Source organism: Crinia signifera, chromosome 3 (assembly GCF_055691185.1).
Source record: "Crinia signifera chromosome 3, ASM5569118v1, whole genome shotgun sequence".
NCBI lineage: Eukaryota > Metazoa > Chordata > Amphibia > Anura > Myobatrachidae > Crinia > Crinia signifera.
In genome coordinates this window covers 26,577,490-26,593,701 of record NC_139219.1, presented here as the reverse complement: position 1 = coordinate 26,593,701, position 16,212 = coordinate 26,577,490, and the positions used below count along the sequence as shown (strand labels likewise).

Genomic DNA, 16,212 nt, shown 5'->3' with positions numbered 1-16,212 from the left:
TGCAGAAGTCCGGGGCACAATCTTCGTGATGGAAAAACGTCTTGTTGCGCATAAGTCTTGTATTTATGGACTGTTCTGCATAAACCCAAGTCTTGGCTAGATAGTCCCGCATAAGACTACTATACAGTATCTAGAATTGATGGATTGTTCTGAATAAACCTGGTCGACAAGGTCTTGGATGGATGATCCTGAATAAGCTTTGTGTACAAGGTCTTGGATGGATGGTCCAGTATAAGTCTGGTGTGTAAGGTCTTGGATAGATAGTCCTTCATAAGCCTTATGTACAAGGTCTTGGATGGATGGATGAATTGTCCTTCATAAGCCTTGCGTACAAGGTCTTGGATAGATAGTCCTTCATAAGCCTTGCGTACGAGGTCTTGGATAGATAGTCCTTCATAAGTCTTATGTACAAGGTCTTGGATGGATGAATTGTCCTTCATAAAACTTGTGAACAAAGTCTTAAATGAATGGAGGGTCCTTCATAAGTTTGATGTACAAAGTCGGTCCTTTATAAAGTCTGGTGTACAAGGTTTTGGATGAATATTTCTGCATAAATCTGGTGTGCAAGGTCTTGGATGAATGTATGGTCCTTCATAAGCTTGGTGTACAAGGTCTTGGATGGATAGATAGTCCTGCATAAACCTGCTGTTCATGATCGTGGATGAATGGATGGTCCTTCATAAGCCTTGTGTACAACATCTTAGATGGATACATTGTCCTGCATAAGCCCAGTACTGTATGTACAAGGTCTGGGATGGATGCATTGTTTATACATAAGCCTTGTGTAGAAGGTCTGGGAGGGATGCATTGCCCTGCAATGCCTGGTTACAATATCAGGTGTGGATGCATTGTCCTTCATAAACTTGGTAGAGTATGTGCAAGGTCTAGGATGGATGCACTGACGTGCATAAGCCTAGATAGTTCTGGACGGATGTTCTTCATAAGCCTGATATACAAGATCAGGAGTGGATGCATTGTCCTTCATAAACTTGGTAGAGTATGTGCATGGTCTAGGATGGATGCACTGACGTGCATAAGCCTAGAAAGTTCTGGACGGATGTTCTTCATAAGCCTGATATACAAGATCAGGAGTGGATGCATTGTCCTTCATAAACTTGGTAGAGTATGTGCAAGGTCTAGGATGGATTTACATAAGCCTAGATAGTCCTGGATGGATGGATGTTCTTCATAAGCCTGGTGTACAATGTCTTAGATCAGGGGTTCTCAACCACAGTCCTCAAGACACACTAAAATTCCAGCTTTGATTATAGCCATATTGGAGCACTGGTGACTTAATTAGCACCACAGTTAGTTTTGATGTACCAATCTGTGGCGCTCAAGCAAGGATAGACTAAAACCAAAACTAGTAGTGTGCCCTGCAAAGTTTTGTTGGGAAACACTGTCTTGGGTGAATGTATTGACCTGTATAAGCCTGGCGTAGAAGGTCTTGGATGGATGGATTGTCCTGAATAAGGCCGCTGTACAAGGTCTTGTATAAGTCTAATATACAAGGTCTTGAATGGATTGTCTTTCATACAAATAGTATACAAGGTCTCAGATGGACGGACTGTCCTGTATAAATCTGGTGTGCAATGGCTTGGGTGATTGGATGTATTGTCCTTCAAAAGTCTGGTGAACAATGTATTAGATGGATGGTTCTTCATAAGTGAGATGTACAATACCTTTGACAGATGAACTGTCCTATACAAGTCACATTTAGAAGTTTTTGGGTTGATGGACTGCCTGGCATAAATCTGGCATTTGTTTTGGATCGATGGACTGTCCTGCATAACTCTCGTGTATCATTTTTTGTCTTGTATGTGTATATCGTCATGGGTAGACTAACTGTCCTGCACGTGTGCAATGCCTTGGATACATGGACTAAACTGCATAAGTCTGGTATAGCAGGGGCCACTAGTGAACTGGTAAGCTCCTAAAAGAGGAATTCTTACCCAGCATCACTACAAATGGACATTCTCACCTTCTTCCAGCCTCGCAGTAATCTTGCGCTGTTTTTACAAAGAAATATACATGCATATACATTATTTAGTTTATTTTTATGAACACCACAATGAGTTTCCTGTTGGTGTTGGAGGACTATAGGGGCAATCTCCTCTGACACAGAATAGTAAATAATCTAAAAATAAAAAAAATGAATTAAAACAATAGCAATAATAATGATAATAATAGTAATAATTAAAAAGTGTAATAACCTGACTACAGACAGAAACGAGAACAGCAGTGTGGACATTGATCTGGAGGAATGGCAGACCCCACCAACTGAATACTCTTCATTGCCATTCAACTTACAAGACATGTGCGTTTCGTCAATGGATGAAAGACCATGAACAATTACTGTCATCCATTTGAGTAACGACCATACGTCGTTTACACAAAGGGATCGATAGTTTCCTATTTTTAGTTCCTGTCTATTGGCATTCGTCATGTGTCCGGTACAGCGCAAAACACCAGAGGAGTCCTACAAACAATAGTGGTGGCTGGTTTTGTGCACAATTGCCTTGGACTTTGTCACATCATGGGACTAATACGGCTAGCGGCTATCGCACCATTTACAATCTGGACAGCCATTATTCTATATACCATTACTGGAAACGTCACCGCATTCGTCCTATCACAGCACACACACACAACAAAGGCCAAGAAGAAACATCAGAGTATTGACTTTGAACTGTACGTAAAACTGCAAAACTCACAGTGAAATAAATCATCACATCACCGACTGACGGATTTCATATAAAAATGTCCCATAAAAATGACTGTTAAATAAACATGCACGCACACACAGTTATAGCGGATGCTTTCCTGGGTTACGTAACGCGCTAATTAAAGGGAAAAGCGGTATTTAAATAAAGTCACAGACCTTAGAACATGACGGAGTTTCTGAAACCTTGAGTACATGTACTGCTGGGAGTACCACCGACCGATTCCAGATCTACATGATCTTTTGAAATAACTAAATACAAGAGAAGGCTTCACTAACATACATGAGGGCAGGGTATTCATTACATATTCAGAGACAACAGGGGGGGAAGTGGATGCGACACAAACGATTACAGATCCTCAACTTGGGCCTTCGGTTTATGGTTCTTACACGCACACTAGGGAGGTAGCACTGCCAAACAAATGGATTTATTTACACCTGTGGCGCCCTCGTGTGGCAGGGTGAGCACATTTCCCCTAAACTACAATGTGTCATATAGTGTTAATTAACCTGACCCCATGTAACACTCAAATTAAATGCACCACATAATATAAAAGGTACTTTATATTTACACTGGCTGTGATATGCGCAGAGATCCTTATAATTTACTATATCAACAGAACGATGTAGAAACTTATTTAGATCACTTTGAATTGTTGATATTTTATGAAGCCGCGCGCTCGGTAGAAGCTGGATGTGGGAATTTTGGGTCGTATAGAAATGTGTTTCACCACAATTTTCCCAGAAGAATCCTGACATCGCTATTCTACCGTGAACCCTGCACCTTCCAGTCCAACCCTAAGTCTGACGTTTTCCACCTGACCCGTCGCGCTCCCAGTAATATAATCACATCCGGCCAACGGTTACTGCCTAACGCACAAAAGCGCACTCATCTCCCTGTGCCACTGTGACTAGGCCGGCAGCAATGGTTCTAGGTGTCTCTTTTACATTGAATTCAGTTTTTATGGCCCCGAAGAGGATTGCAGGTTTTACACTTGGCAGAAAAATTGGGATTACTATATCATGGCTCCTGGTTGCAAACATACAGTATTACTGGGCTTAATGTAACACCGCGGTGCTACAAAGTACAGATAACATGTTATATCGCAGGTTCTCAAAGTCGGTTCTCAGGATCCCACACAGTGCACGTTTTCCAGGTCTCCTTACAGAATCACAAGTGAAGTAATTAGCTCCACCTGTGGATCTTTTAAAATGTGTCAGTGAGTGACGAGTGCACATGTGCACCTGACAGGTGACCTGGAAAACGTAAACTGCGTGGGGTCGTGAGGACCGTGGTTCTCAAACACCCTCTTCCTACACCTGGTACTGTCAGAGTCATATGATAGCTCAACGCCATATGTCAACATGGTTAAAATGTCGACACAAGCTCAGGTATCGACATTGAAAAAGTATGAAACCTCATGTAGACCCTTTGTGTTGACATTGCGCATCTTGACACATTGGTGTCGACTTAATATACCGGCCCGTGGTACAGCCAGTAATAGGATATTCCAGGAAGAATTACCGTACACCACTTCTTCATCATGTTAATCCATCATTAATCTCACGGATGTTGGATACACAGAGAACCAGAATTAAATAACATCACCTTGCAAAATATTATATGTGGGGGGAGGGGGGGGTATATTAAACGTGACGGGGTTCTTTGGCCTTGTACCCCACAGAGGAGCAAGGAAAACATCAGCACTAACTGATATCCCATCTAGGAAACATACAGTATAAGAGGATAGGCGTCATTCCAAGGAAGCTATTCCAATACGTGTAAAGCAGACTGTGCGCCGACATGATCATATGGAAAAATAAATAAAAGAAGATCCTATGTATAAGTTAAACAATGGAAATGTTACACTGATACCGATTAAGGACAAATGTCTGATTGTCTATTGACCAGTAAAAACAGCTTCCGCTACCTTATAACGTAAAGCTACAAACGCGCAAAATACGCCAACAAATATTATATAGATATTACAGCTTATCCGGCACAAGGCACCAGATAGCATTACTGTTCCTTTTATAAGGGATACTTTCAGTATTAAGTCTCACGACAAGTGAAATTGTCTAGCAGAACGTATGTTTTTTTTCCTGTGGGATTCTTTTTTCCTGTGGGATTTTTTCTTTCCCTGTGGGATTTTTTTTTTTCCTGTGGGATTTTTTTTTTTTTTTTACCTTAAGAAAAAGTGCAAAAGTCCTTTAAAAACACAATAATGAAAGTACTCGGCAAGATGTAGGTTTTACATCGAATGTAGGCAACCTGTGGCTCTCCAACTGCTGGGGGAACTGCATGTCTCAGCATATGGGTGGCACGCCACAGGTTGCCTAAACCTGGATGACATGCAAAAATGTGTAATTGATTACAAAAGTATATGAATTACTAGGCCCTGCATTATTCCGCTTTGCCGGCCAAGAGTTTGCGGCCGCAGTGGTACCGGTGACATGCCAATTCGATCAGCTCGAGTCCCCCGATAAACTTCTCTTGCATGATGAAGACCACGATCATCACAAGGGCGTACCACCGCACAATGCTGCAAATGCAGAGGGCGACACATGAGGCAGAGATGAAGGAAGTCCAGTAAAGTAAGGAAGCAAACTTTATCAAGTGCACCCTGAACTCCGACTTGCAGGGCGGGATTCTACTCCGTCTCGTGACGTCAAAGTATCTCTCCCCTTCGTAAAAAGCCCGGAGACGGTCCTCCTTCTCCTTCCAGCGCTCTTGGCACCATTGCTGAAGCTCCTCCTTAGGCACAGGAAGGCTGCTGACGGGGTACCTGCTCACATGGAAGTGGATCTCCTTGGGGAAGTTGCCACTAAGTATGTGCTTCTCCGTTTGAGGAATGTTGTGAGGATAGGCCACGGTTATGTCGTGGATGGCGTCAAGGTTATTGCCTGGAGAATGGAAAACAGAAGTTCAAAGGTCAAAATGATGCACAAGATTCAGGTTAAAAGCACACTTCACATTTATTCATATAGATATGGAATAAAAGAAGACAGAGTACTCCCAGCTCACCAGCGTGCAAAGTGTTTTCGGATTATAATGCTAGGATAAAATGAGGAGGCTACTATTGCTGTGTAACACGTTGGTGTAGAGCTGCATAGACCACCACCCACCGGCCAAATGCCAACAGTGACATCTGCAGGCCAGATAAGGGAACTGCACCTCGCTGGCAATTATGTTTTTTTTTTTTCCTAATGAAATTAGTTAAAAGAATTGTGATATTGTGTCCAGGACTATGGACATGAAAGGTGTCCGCAATAGCAGAGAGGGGACAGATTAGACTACTTGCTTTACTAATATGCTGGGCTGGCTCTGCAACTGTACCTCCCCCTGGTTTCCCCACCGTTTGCTAAGAACAGCAGGAGCCCCAATACTGGAACAGGAAGTGTCAGCTGGACTCCGGCTCTAAGAGCTGAAGGGCTAAACGGAACCTGCCCAGTCCACAGTTTTGCAAACTTCTTAGCCCTAGCAACACATTCCTCTCTCCCTCCCGCGGCTCTCGGATGTCAATGCTGACATTCTGATAGTCTACATGAAACTACATGTGTGGAGATACAATAATTGCTATTAAATGTAGCAAAGTGCCATTTCTCTGTAAAATCTCTTCCATCTGTCTCCCTGCACGCCGAGACCATCTACGGCTCCTCATTCCGTGGTGCAGGACAAAACTGAGGCTCCTCCAAGTAACAAGAGCTGAAACAAGGAAGTGGCGGATCTCTGGTTGACCAGAGGTAGCTGCAGATCTGATGTAGTTCCTCTTTCCTGCCTGAGATGTCGCTCTCTGCTGTGGTGCTACTAGCACACTCTGGTCTGTATTTCAATGCGGAGGTATAGACCAGAAACACCAAAAGCAAAGGGCGACGCCCCAGGCAGAAAAGAGGAACTACAGGGGGGTTTTGAAACATGCTGGGTTGTTATGATGAACACTACGTAGGGGGCCCTTTCAAGATCATTGTACAACAAATACAATAAAAATCGTTTTATTACGGAAAAGCATCGACTTCTTTACTCCAAGTTATAATATTGTAAACTGTGAACGATTTAAAAAAAAATTATAATGTCCGTCACTATCAGGGGATTTACAGAAGGGGAATGGAAAATCATTGCTGATCGCATAGGGATCAGGATCGCACATTCACATCGCTCCCAGGACAAGAGTACACTCTAAGGTGGCCATACACACGCAGATTTATCTGCAGATCTGTCTGGTTGGAACAAAAACATGGTTATGGATGAGAGCAAGTGACAGTTGACCATTTGCTTTGAAATGCTGGAAAACTGACAAACTGTCACTCATCCATAACCATGTTTTTGTTCCAACCAGCCAGATCTGCAGATAAATCTTACTAGTGTATGTGCAGCTTTAGAAGGGGGCGAGGGGAGGCACCTATGGATTTACAAAATATAAAAAGGGGGTGGAAACTAGGACAGGGGATATGTAACTTATGAGCACTATTCTGACCTGGTCTTCCCCAAATTGATGCCATGGACTGAGAGGAGGGTATTTGGCGAAGAAAACAAAGATTTTCGAAAGAGAGGGCAAACAATGGAACTGTACTGAATTCTCCCAGAATAAAAAGCACCGGCATAAACACTAGTCCGAGTCTCACAGCAAGAATAATATGATACAATCCTCATTTTAACGTTTCAATTAAGTACAAATAAAAATTAGAGTCCTTTTAATGATAGCCTCTATCATTACCACCCAAGCAAACGCATTACATCTATAACAATTACCATCTAATACCACGGCTATTCTCAGAGACCGGCGTCTGAGGAGGAGAAGATATAACGACATCCGACGGGTCTCTTTGTTACGCAGCCAATAACAAAAGCCGATCTAATGAAATCCGCAATCACATCAGTTTAGTGTCACTTACACAAGCAGCTGGGAGGCCTGGCGACTGTTCAGCGAGATAATTCCCGTCTCCTAATAACGCATACAAATGCTAAATGCGCAGACGAGGCAATTATTAGCAAGCTATATAACCGCTGACGAAAGGCATTATACTTGCAGCTATGTGTTATATTACAGCAGTACACATGTATTCTTAAGGCGGGGACGCGCTGTGTCTGTGCTGCAGTGACACCCATTAATATTACATTACAGCCAACGCTACAGTATGGCCAAGTGACGCTGAGCCCATAACCCTTCTGTGCCGACAGGTCAAACATCTGCTAAGAAGAGCATGGATCATATGGCTGGTCTATCGATAATTGCCTGGCCTGTGAATTTGCAGCCGTGCGATCAGGTCTGAATAACCCCCAGTCGTAGTCCAGGTGCATGGTAAAATATGAAAGTTCCGAAAATACCTCCAATTTGGCGTAACAAACAAAACCAGCTCTTCTTTATCGATCACGTCACTAATCAGGATGTACGGATCACAGTCCTTCTCTGCTGGAAAGGTCTCGAGCCGAGCATCTTTCAAGCAAATGTGCCTCTTAGGGGGGCATTCAATCCCTTGCCGCTATTTCCGACAGGGGAAATAGCGGCGGGCGCCTATTCAATGCTGTCTTTCCCGACAGTATTGAACAGGCCTCCCGACAAAACAAGCCCAACTTTAGAAGCAGTCGGGCTCGTTTTGCCTAGAACGACTGCGGATTGTCGAGCTCACGGGCCAGATCTCGACGATCCAAAGCCGTTTCTCGCGGCCACACCCCCTTTTTGGCACTCGGCAGGCGGGACATTGAATCCTGCCTGCCGAGATGCTGTTGAGCGAGTAGAGAGCGGAACCGGGCCAGGCCCGACAGTCGTGACCCAATATTGAATACCGCCCTATGTCGCACTGTGAAACTGCTTTGTGAGACTGCACGGATTAATCGGATATGCCAGCCTTGTACATCTGTGTGCCGACCTGTACACCAAGAGCTGCAAAGCTGCACACTGGGCATTTTATGTTTTACCTTTGTGCTTGGTCTAGGTTACGCCCAGATGTACAAGTGCCGCACATCCAATGGATAGTGTAAGTGCAGTACCGCTTTATTGCATCGCACAGTGACTAAGACGCCTGCTTGGCGGGATACGGTCCCTTGGTCTACACTATGAAGGTCGACATACATTAGGTCAACCACTAAAGGTCGACATGGCTCAGGTCGACACATGTCATAGGTCGACGCATACCATCCACTACCGCATGGAGGGAAAATATAAGAGTGTGGAGAGATCCATGTGAGGGGACGTGGTACACTGATCCATGTCGACTTACGCCGAAATTAGGGGGGAAAAAAGCACAAAAAACTCATTTCAACCTTTTGACTGTAGACCACCCTAACTGTCGACCTAATTTCTTGTGTCAGCAAGGCACCAAGCCCGAAGCATGACGAGCGGACACGGTGCACTCAAAACAGGGTCCATGTCGACATTCAAGTTAAAAAACAGTGAAAAACCCCATGTCAACCTTTTGACTGTCGACCTTGACAGGTGTCTAGGTCGACCTAATGCATGTGTCGACCTAGACACCAGTCAGCCTTGCAGAATGTCGACCCAACGGTACCCGAACACAGTAAACCCCCCCCCCCCCACCCCCCTGCGGATTTACACGGCAATCAGAAAGCCGCGACTTTCCCTGCCTCACATGCTGGGACTTGTAGTTCTGCTGCGCACACACTAGCCCTGTTAGGCCGCAGAATACAGTAAACCATTTCACCCCACTTAGGAGACAGGGTCACAACAAGGTGCAGCCCCAAAAAGCAGGTGTGGGGCGTATCTCCATCTGTGCCCGGCGTCTTGGCAGGAATCTCTCCTGGGAGAACCACAATCAGTGAATGGTTTGTCAGCGGCAGCATCACATAGAGGATAGATGATGGACGCGCTGGTGCGGCCTGTGACACAAGATACGGATGCTCATCATTACGGTGTGACCCGTGTCATGTCACCCTGACTTCTGCGGTATGTCACGCTCAGTGTGACACGGACACAGAGATGCAGGAGGAATATCGGTCATTAGTCAGATGGAGCAGGTCAGTGTCAGTCATCGCGTAAATCGCCCGGAATGGGGCACAATTGGAATGGCAATGATTCATTAAAAAGGGGCGATAGAGCATGAAAGTCACCGGCAGCAGATAGAACGACACAGGAAACGTCCTTCAATAACGGGATTGTTCTGTGGTTTTCCACTGGTGACCCAATGACCGTATCCCATAGCAGGGTCCCAGATACAGCAAATAGGAAATAACTTTGAGCAGATACTATAAGGAAGAGTTAGGTAAACGTTGTGACAAATGCTGTAACATAGTTGTTATTGAGCGCCCTGCGGTGTCTCCCATTAGTGCTGGGACCCCGGACGTGCCTCAATATGCCGATGGCCCCTGTGCACTACTGTGCATCTTCATACCCTACCTCCATATAGGATGTTTTTGCACGCTGCTGCTGCCGCAACACCGCTCTTATTGTGTCCTGGGACAGGCTGCCGTTGTGCTATTACTATAGCCTACAGCTGATATTACTGCCTTTTATATACTGTCAGATGCACCTTATACAATGACCATTATCTATTAAATATTTGGCTATATCTGTCACTCAAACTGTGTGAGTGTGTGTATAACGCTGGGTGGAGCCTCTGACTCACATGACTGACTCACATGACAGAGAACCAGCCCAGTGAGCCCACAGACAGTGCCAGACACCCTGGGTGAGATTTAATAGGATGAGAGATTCAGAAAATGAGAGATTTGGTAAGAAATCTCCAGTTTTTTTAAAGCGGCAATCATGTACACTGCAAAATCAAACTGGTTTTGCAGTGTAAATGATTGCCGCTTTAAAAACTGGAGATTTCTTACCAAATCTCTCACTTTCTGAATCTCACCCTCTCTACCTCCCCATGTTGCCCAGGAACCTACTCCACAGCCACCAGGTGAGCTCCCCCCACCGCAACCCCCCCGCGCCCCCCTCCCGCGATTTGCAGCAAAAACACACCCCCCGCGACCCCCCTTCCGCAATTCGCGGCAACCCCCCACCGGAACCCCCGTGAACCCCGCCCTCCCGCGATTCGCGGCACCCACCCCCCCGTGACCCCCCTCCCACAATTCGCGGCACTCCCCTGCGATTCCCGGCAGCCCCAGGATTAAATGGCACATGCAAAACACTGACATGGCTATGGTCGACAATTAAAAAGGTTGACATGAGTTTTTGAAGATTTATTATTTATTTTTTGAATGTTTTCATACTCATGTGTCGACATGGACACCGATGAAGTGCCACACTTATGTCAACATTTACTTGTGTTGACCTTTCTGTGTTGATTTTTTCTTGTGGCGATTCGCATCACACCCCCCCCCCTGCAATTCACGGCACACACACACCCCCGTGCGACCCCCCCTCCCGCGATTCTCGGCACCCCACCCCGTGACCCCCCCTCCCGCGATTCGCGGCACCCCCCCCACGATTCGCCGCAACCCCCCCTCCCGCGATTTGCGGCAACCCACCCCCCCGCGATTCTCTGCAAACCCTCCCCTCCCGCGATTCGCAGCAACCACCTCCCCCCCCCCCGCAATTCGCGGCACCCCCGTGACCCCCCCTCCTGCGATTCGCGGACACCCAAGTTGCATCTTTCATATAATTCTAACCATATTTCTCATATACAAACATTCACAAATTAAGGGGGCGCAGCCCCTTACGACGGTGTGAAGAGCGTGCGTAGGGCGCGATGAATCACCTAGTTATACTGTATATATATATATATATATTTTTTTTTTTTGTGAATCTCCATTTGTCAATGATAGTTTATTTGCATTTGTTACAGTTGCGACTCTAATCTCAATGTCATTGTCTGCAGCAGGCAGAGATATGATATATATTATATAGATACTGTATACTTGTGCAGGCGTTTGGGCAATGCAAATGTGCATTTGGTTATGTGCATGTCCAGAAATGAGATCTGCTATGTCAGATGTTGTGTTCGGAGTTCTACAAGTACAGTTCCTCATCAGTAATGTCACCTATACAATCTGTCACTGGGATACATAAGATATCTCGAAGTTAAAAGCACCATCCCCGGCATCCCGATAAGAAAGAATCCGGACAAGGGCTCGGTTATATCCTTTTCACACCACACAAATAACCCGGGTCGATCCAGGTCAGCATGCGGTGTGAAAGGGCCATGTTGAATATCCCAGGTCCAGCAACCCGGCAATCCAACCCGGGATAAAATAAGTCAGGTTGCTGAGCAGTGTGAACAGGTAACCCAGTTAAGCAACCCAGATGCAGGAGGCAGCAGCTTCACCTCAGTGCTGCCTCCTCCCACCACCTGACGTGCCGCTGCTCCCCCGCCCCCTGGATGACGGGTCGCTGTAAGCAGCAAACAGTGCAAATGCCGGGTCGCGCCTGGGACGGACCTGTGTCCAAATTATCTGTGTGACAGGGCTTTTGCGATGTGAATGGGGTATAAGTGACCTAGCCATACCACCCCTAACCCTAACTGATTGCAGCCTGAGTCTAACCCTCCCACAGCCTAACCCCCGTACTCTAAACCTAACCCCCAGGGCCGGCGCCACCACTAGGCAAATCTAGGCATTTGCCTAGGTCGCCGGCCACTGGAGGGCGGCATTTCGCCCCCCCCCCCCCCCGTGCCGCGGGGGTACCTGTCCTGCGGCTGTGTATATAAAGCTTGCGGCGGCAGCGGGGGGTCCCTGCAGTCAAGAAATAACGAGCGCTATCCGTCTGGCTACGCGGAAGCGCTTCTGTTGTGGAAACACTGGCCGCACGCTGATTGGCTGAGATTCAGCCAATCAGCGTGCGCCGTGCGGCCAGTGTTTTCACAACAGAAGCGCTTCCATGTAGCCAGGCGGATAGCGCTCGTTATTTCTTGACTGCAGGGACCCCCCGCTGCCGCCGCCGGAACAAGCTTTATATACACAGCCGCAGGACAGGTACACCCCCCCCCCCACCGGCCCTGCTAACCCCACAGCCTAACACTAAATCCCCCCACTAGCGCTTAAAGCTAACCCGCCCCTTTGTCTGCCTGCACGCTAGCCCACCCGTATACTTATCAATCAGACCGCACCGGCATCTCAATTGATGTCAGGATTTCGTTTACCAGTCTCCCAGTGGTAGTTGGAATACTGGCGTTGGTCTCCTGACCGCCCATCATAGTGAAAGAGGCAAAGCATGGTTACATGGATAAGGTGCATTTAATTGCAGGGTGCAAGAGTGCAATCACTGCCATACTTAAGCTGGGTACACATCTATACAATCCCTGTTTTCTTGCGAGCGTCCAATCGTCCATACACGCTGTACAATTTTACTTGCGACGTCCGATCTACTCCCATCCAAACAGTTGCAAGAAAAAGATTGTACCACCGTACACACTCTCTCAATTTGGGCTATTGACACGTTATATATAAACAAAATTATCATAATGGGCTGGGTTAAGGGCATACTTATAGCAAACCACTATATACCTGTAGACGGGTTACGCAAAATTAGTCAGCTGGCAGGGTGGCTACTGCAAACTGCTATATAGACTGGTTATGCGTCTAAATTAGTCAGCCAGCAGGGTGACTAAACTTCTATATAGACGGGGTACGCGTCTAATTAGTCAGCCGGCACTCTTCTTGTGCTGTAGCAGAGATCATGCATCTATGGAACGCCCACATGGGCATTCCAGCTTTGGCAGTATAATCGCAAGAACGGCCAGCATATCGATCGAACGTGCGTACACACTGCACTTTTGTTCCGATATGGGCCAGTCCGGTCGGATGAATATTAAACAGCAAAGAACCTTCGATCCAATGAGTATGGAGGGACAAGACCGTTTTTGGCAGTTTATCGATCGTACAGAGGGAGTCGGGACAGCGTACACACCTATACAATGGAACGGCCGTTCGACCCAGAACGGAAGAACGGCCCGACGATTGTATATTTGTGTACCCAGCTTTACACAGTGAGGCAAAAAAGTATTTGGACAGCCACCGATTGTGCAAGCTGACCCACTTAAAAAGATGACAGAGGTCTGTAATTTCCATCATAGGTACACTTCAACTGTAAGAGACAGAATGTGGAAAAAAAAAACAGTAACATAGTATAGCGACAGGTTCCAGGTTGTTACACAGTGACGCAGCACAAGGAACGCTATCGGTACTGAAGGAGAAAGCTGAGATTGCACCACGGCAGCCTGGTATTAGCGACCTCATGATAACAGTATATCCTATGGGGAATGTGCACGAGTCAGACACTCTCTCTATAAGGAGCCTTGGAGTCCAAACCTGCCCGAACACACGTTGCCTGCCGTGAAGGGAATATGTTGTTTTTTCCATGGCAGGAAGATGCCAGATATTGTTTTTACGTTGCCGCTTTGCGATAGGAAGTGGATTTTTCCAGAGTCCACTTTGCCACAGCCGGGGGATCTCACGCCTGATTTCTGTTTTTATGCAGATTTTGGGATGTATAGAATGAGAGTAAAAGAATTCTCATTTTGCAATTGTGGGTTCTATCTAAAAATAACATCATTTAAGGAAAGTGATCATCAGGCAAAACCACTAGATACGGAACATAGAATACGAATTCTGTTACTCTAAGAAACCACTCGTAATATAGGTGAATTTTTTCCTATTTTAAATGTTCATTTAGAACTGGCTGGGGTACTTATTGCATTTGTCAGGTGACTTGGGTTCTGCTGAAAAATATAACCCATGCTTAGTCGGGATGCAGTCACCCTGCCACCGTTCACAATACAGGCGCTGCCACAACACCGGCGCCAAAATCTCGACTTTGCTTGGAGATGTCAATACCAGAATACAGAAAGCCGGCATTCTCTACGCCCTTCACTGGCTACCTGTAAAATGGCGAATCGTTTTCAAGATTGGCTTACTCACTTTCAAGGCCCTACATGACCAGGGCCCAAGGTACCTGCAACAGCTGCTGATCCCTTACTGTCCTACTCGATTACTACGATCCACTGAAGAAGGACTACTAACAGTACCCAGAATCTCCCTGAATTCATCTGGGGGTCGAGCTTTCAACTTTGCTGCTCCAACTCTGTGGAACTCTCTCCCTCGCACAGTGCGAGAAGCGCCCACTATAGAATCCTTTAAAAATAGACTAAAGTCATACTTATTTACTCAAGCATTTCACTGACATCTACTGTTAAGCTTGTTTTGTATTTCGAGCTGTAAAGACAATGTGTGAAGCACTTTGAGTCCTATTGGGAGAAAAGTGCTATATAAATATCATTATTATTATATTATATTTATCCCGATCCAAAGTATGCTAGGATGGGATAGAATTAGCCAAGGAGGGTTAGGTTTAGGCACTAGGGGAGAGGGTTAGTGTTGTACATGAGGGGGAGAGTTAGGGTTAAGCTGCAGGAAGAGATGGTTAGGCACTAGGGGCTAGGGGTTAGTGTTGTGTGTGAGTGGCCGGGGAGTGAAGTGTTAGGGTTAAGCTGCAGAAGAGATGGTAAAGCACTAGGGGAGAGGGTTAGTGTTGCACCTGTTGGGGGTGGGGGGGGGGATTATTAGGGTTAAGGTGCAGGAGAGATGTTAGGCACTAGGGGAGAGTGTTAGGGTTGCACCTGTTGGGGGGAGATTATTAAGGTTAAGGTGCAGGAGAGATGTTAGACCCTAGGGGAGAGGGTTAGGGTTGCACCTGTTGGGGGGGATTATTAGGGTTAAGGCGCAGGAGAGATGGTTAGGGACTAGGGGAGAGGGTTATGATTGAGCGGGGGGACGGGGACGTTATGGTGACACTGCAGGGAGAGATGGTTACGCCTATATATCTGCTTGGTCACTTCATTATAATCGGCAGTACCAAAGAAAGTACACTAGCCCAAATTTCTACATAATTGCCTGTAATACACCGGAGGCGGCATCTAGGCAATAATTATAATGATATTGGGTACTTGTGTATTATCAGGGCGCCCACTAAGCAAATAGCTAAGTGCCCTTTTCTGCGTAGTGAGATCGCATTGCATAGCATGCAATTTTGCGTGCGATGCAATGGTACTAGTTCATTTTCACTGCACTCCTGGACGCGGATCGCATCGTAAGCAAATGGCATGTGATGCGATTTAGCACACCCCCACTATACACGTTGATGCGATAGAATGCGATTTAGCATACCCCTACTATCCACGTCACCCCGAAGTGTGGCGAGCGCAGCGAGGTCCTCCCGACCTTTTCCTACCCCCCACTATCCACGTCGGCGTGGAGTTGATTTTATAAAGTGTGCCGAGCCTGAAGTGTGGCGAGCGCAGCATGGCCCCATGAGGGGACACTGATTACTTTACATGTATTCTGCATCCGCTCGCCTCGCTGCGCTCGCCACACTTTATAAAATCAACTCCACCCCGATGTGGATAGTGGAGTTATGAAAAGGTCGGGAGGATGCGTTCCGCATCCGCTCGCCACGCTTTGGGGTGACGTGGATAATGTGGGTGTGCTAAATCGCATTGCATCACATGCAATAAAATTGCATGCAATCTGCCTGCGATGCGATCCACGCCCAGGGGTGCCATGAAATTTAACAAGTACCATTGCATCG

The 16,212-nt window shown here is 46.4% G+C and overlaps 1 protein-coding gene across 1 annotated transcript in view; it reads right to left on the bottom strand.

Moving 5' to 3' along the window:
- Window positions 1–4,365: 4,365 nt before the first annotated feature.
- Window positions 4,366–16,212, bottom strand: part of LCLAT1 (lysocardiolipin acyltransferase 1) — a 122,734-nt gene continuing 110,887 nt past the window's right edge. The window contains exon 6 of the mRNA XM_083175503.1: window positions 4,366–5,626. Coding sequence (XP_083031629.1) covers window positions 5,127–5,626 — 500 coding nt within the window. The 3' untranslated portion in view covers window positions 4,366–5,126. The remainder of the gene's footprint in view (window positions 5,627–16,212) is intronic.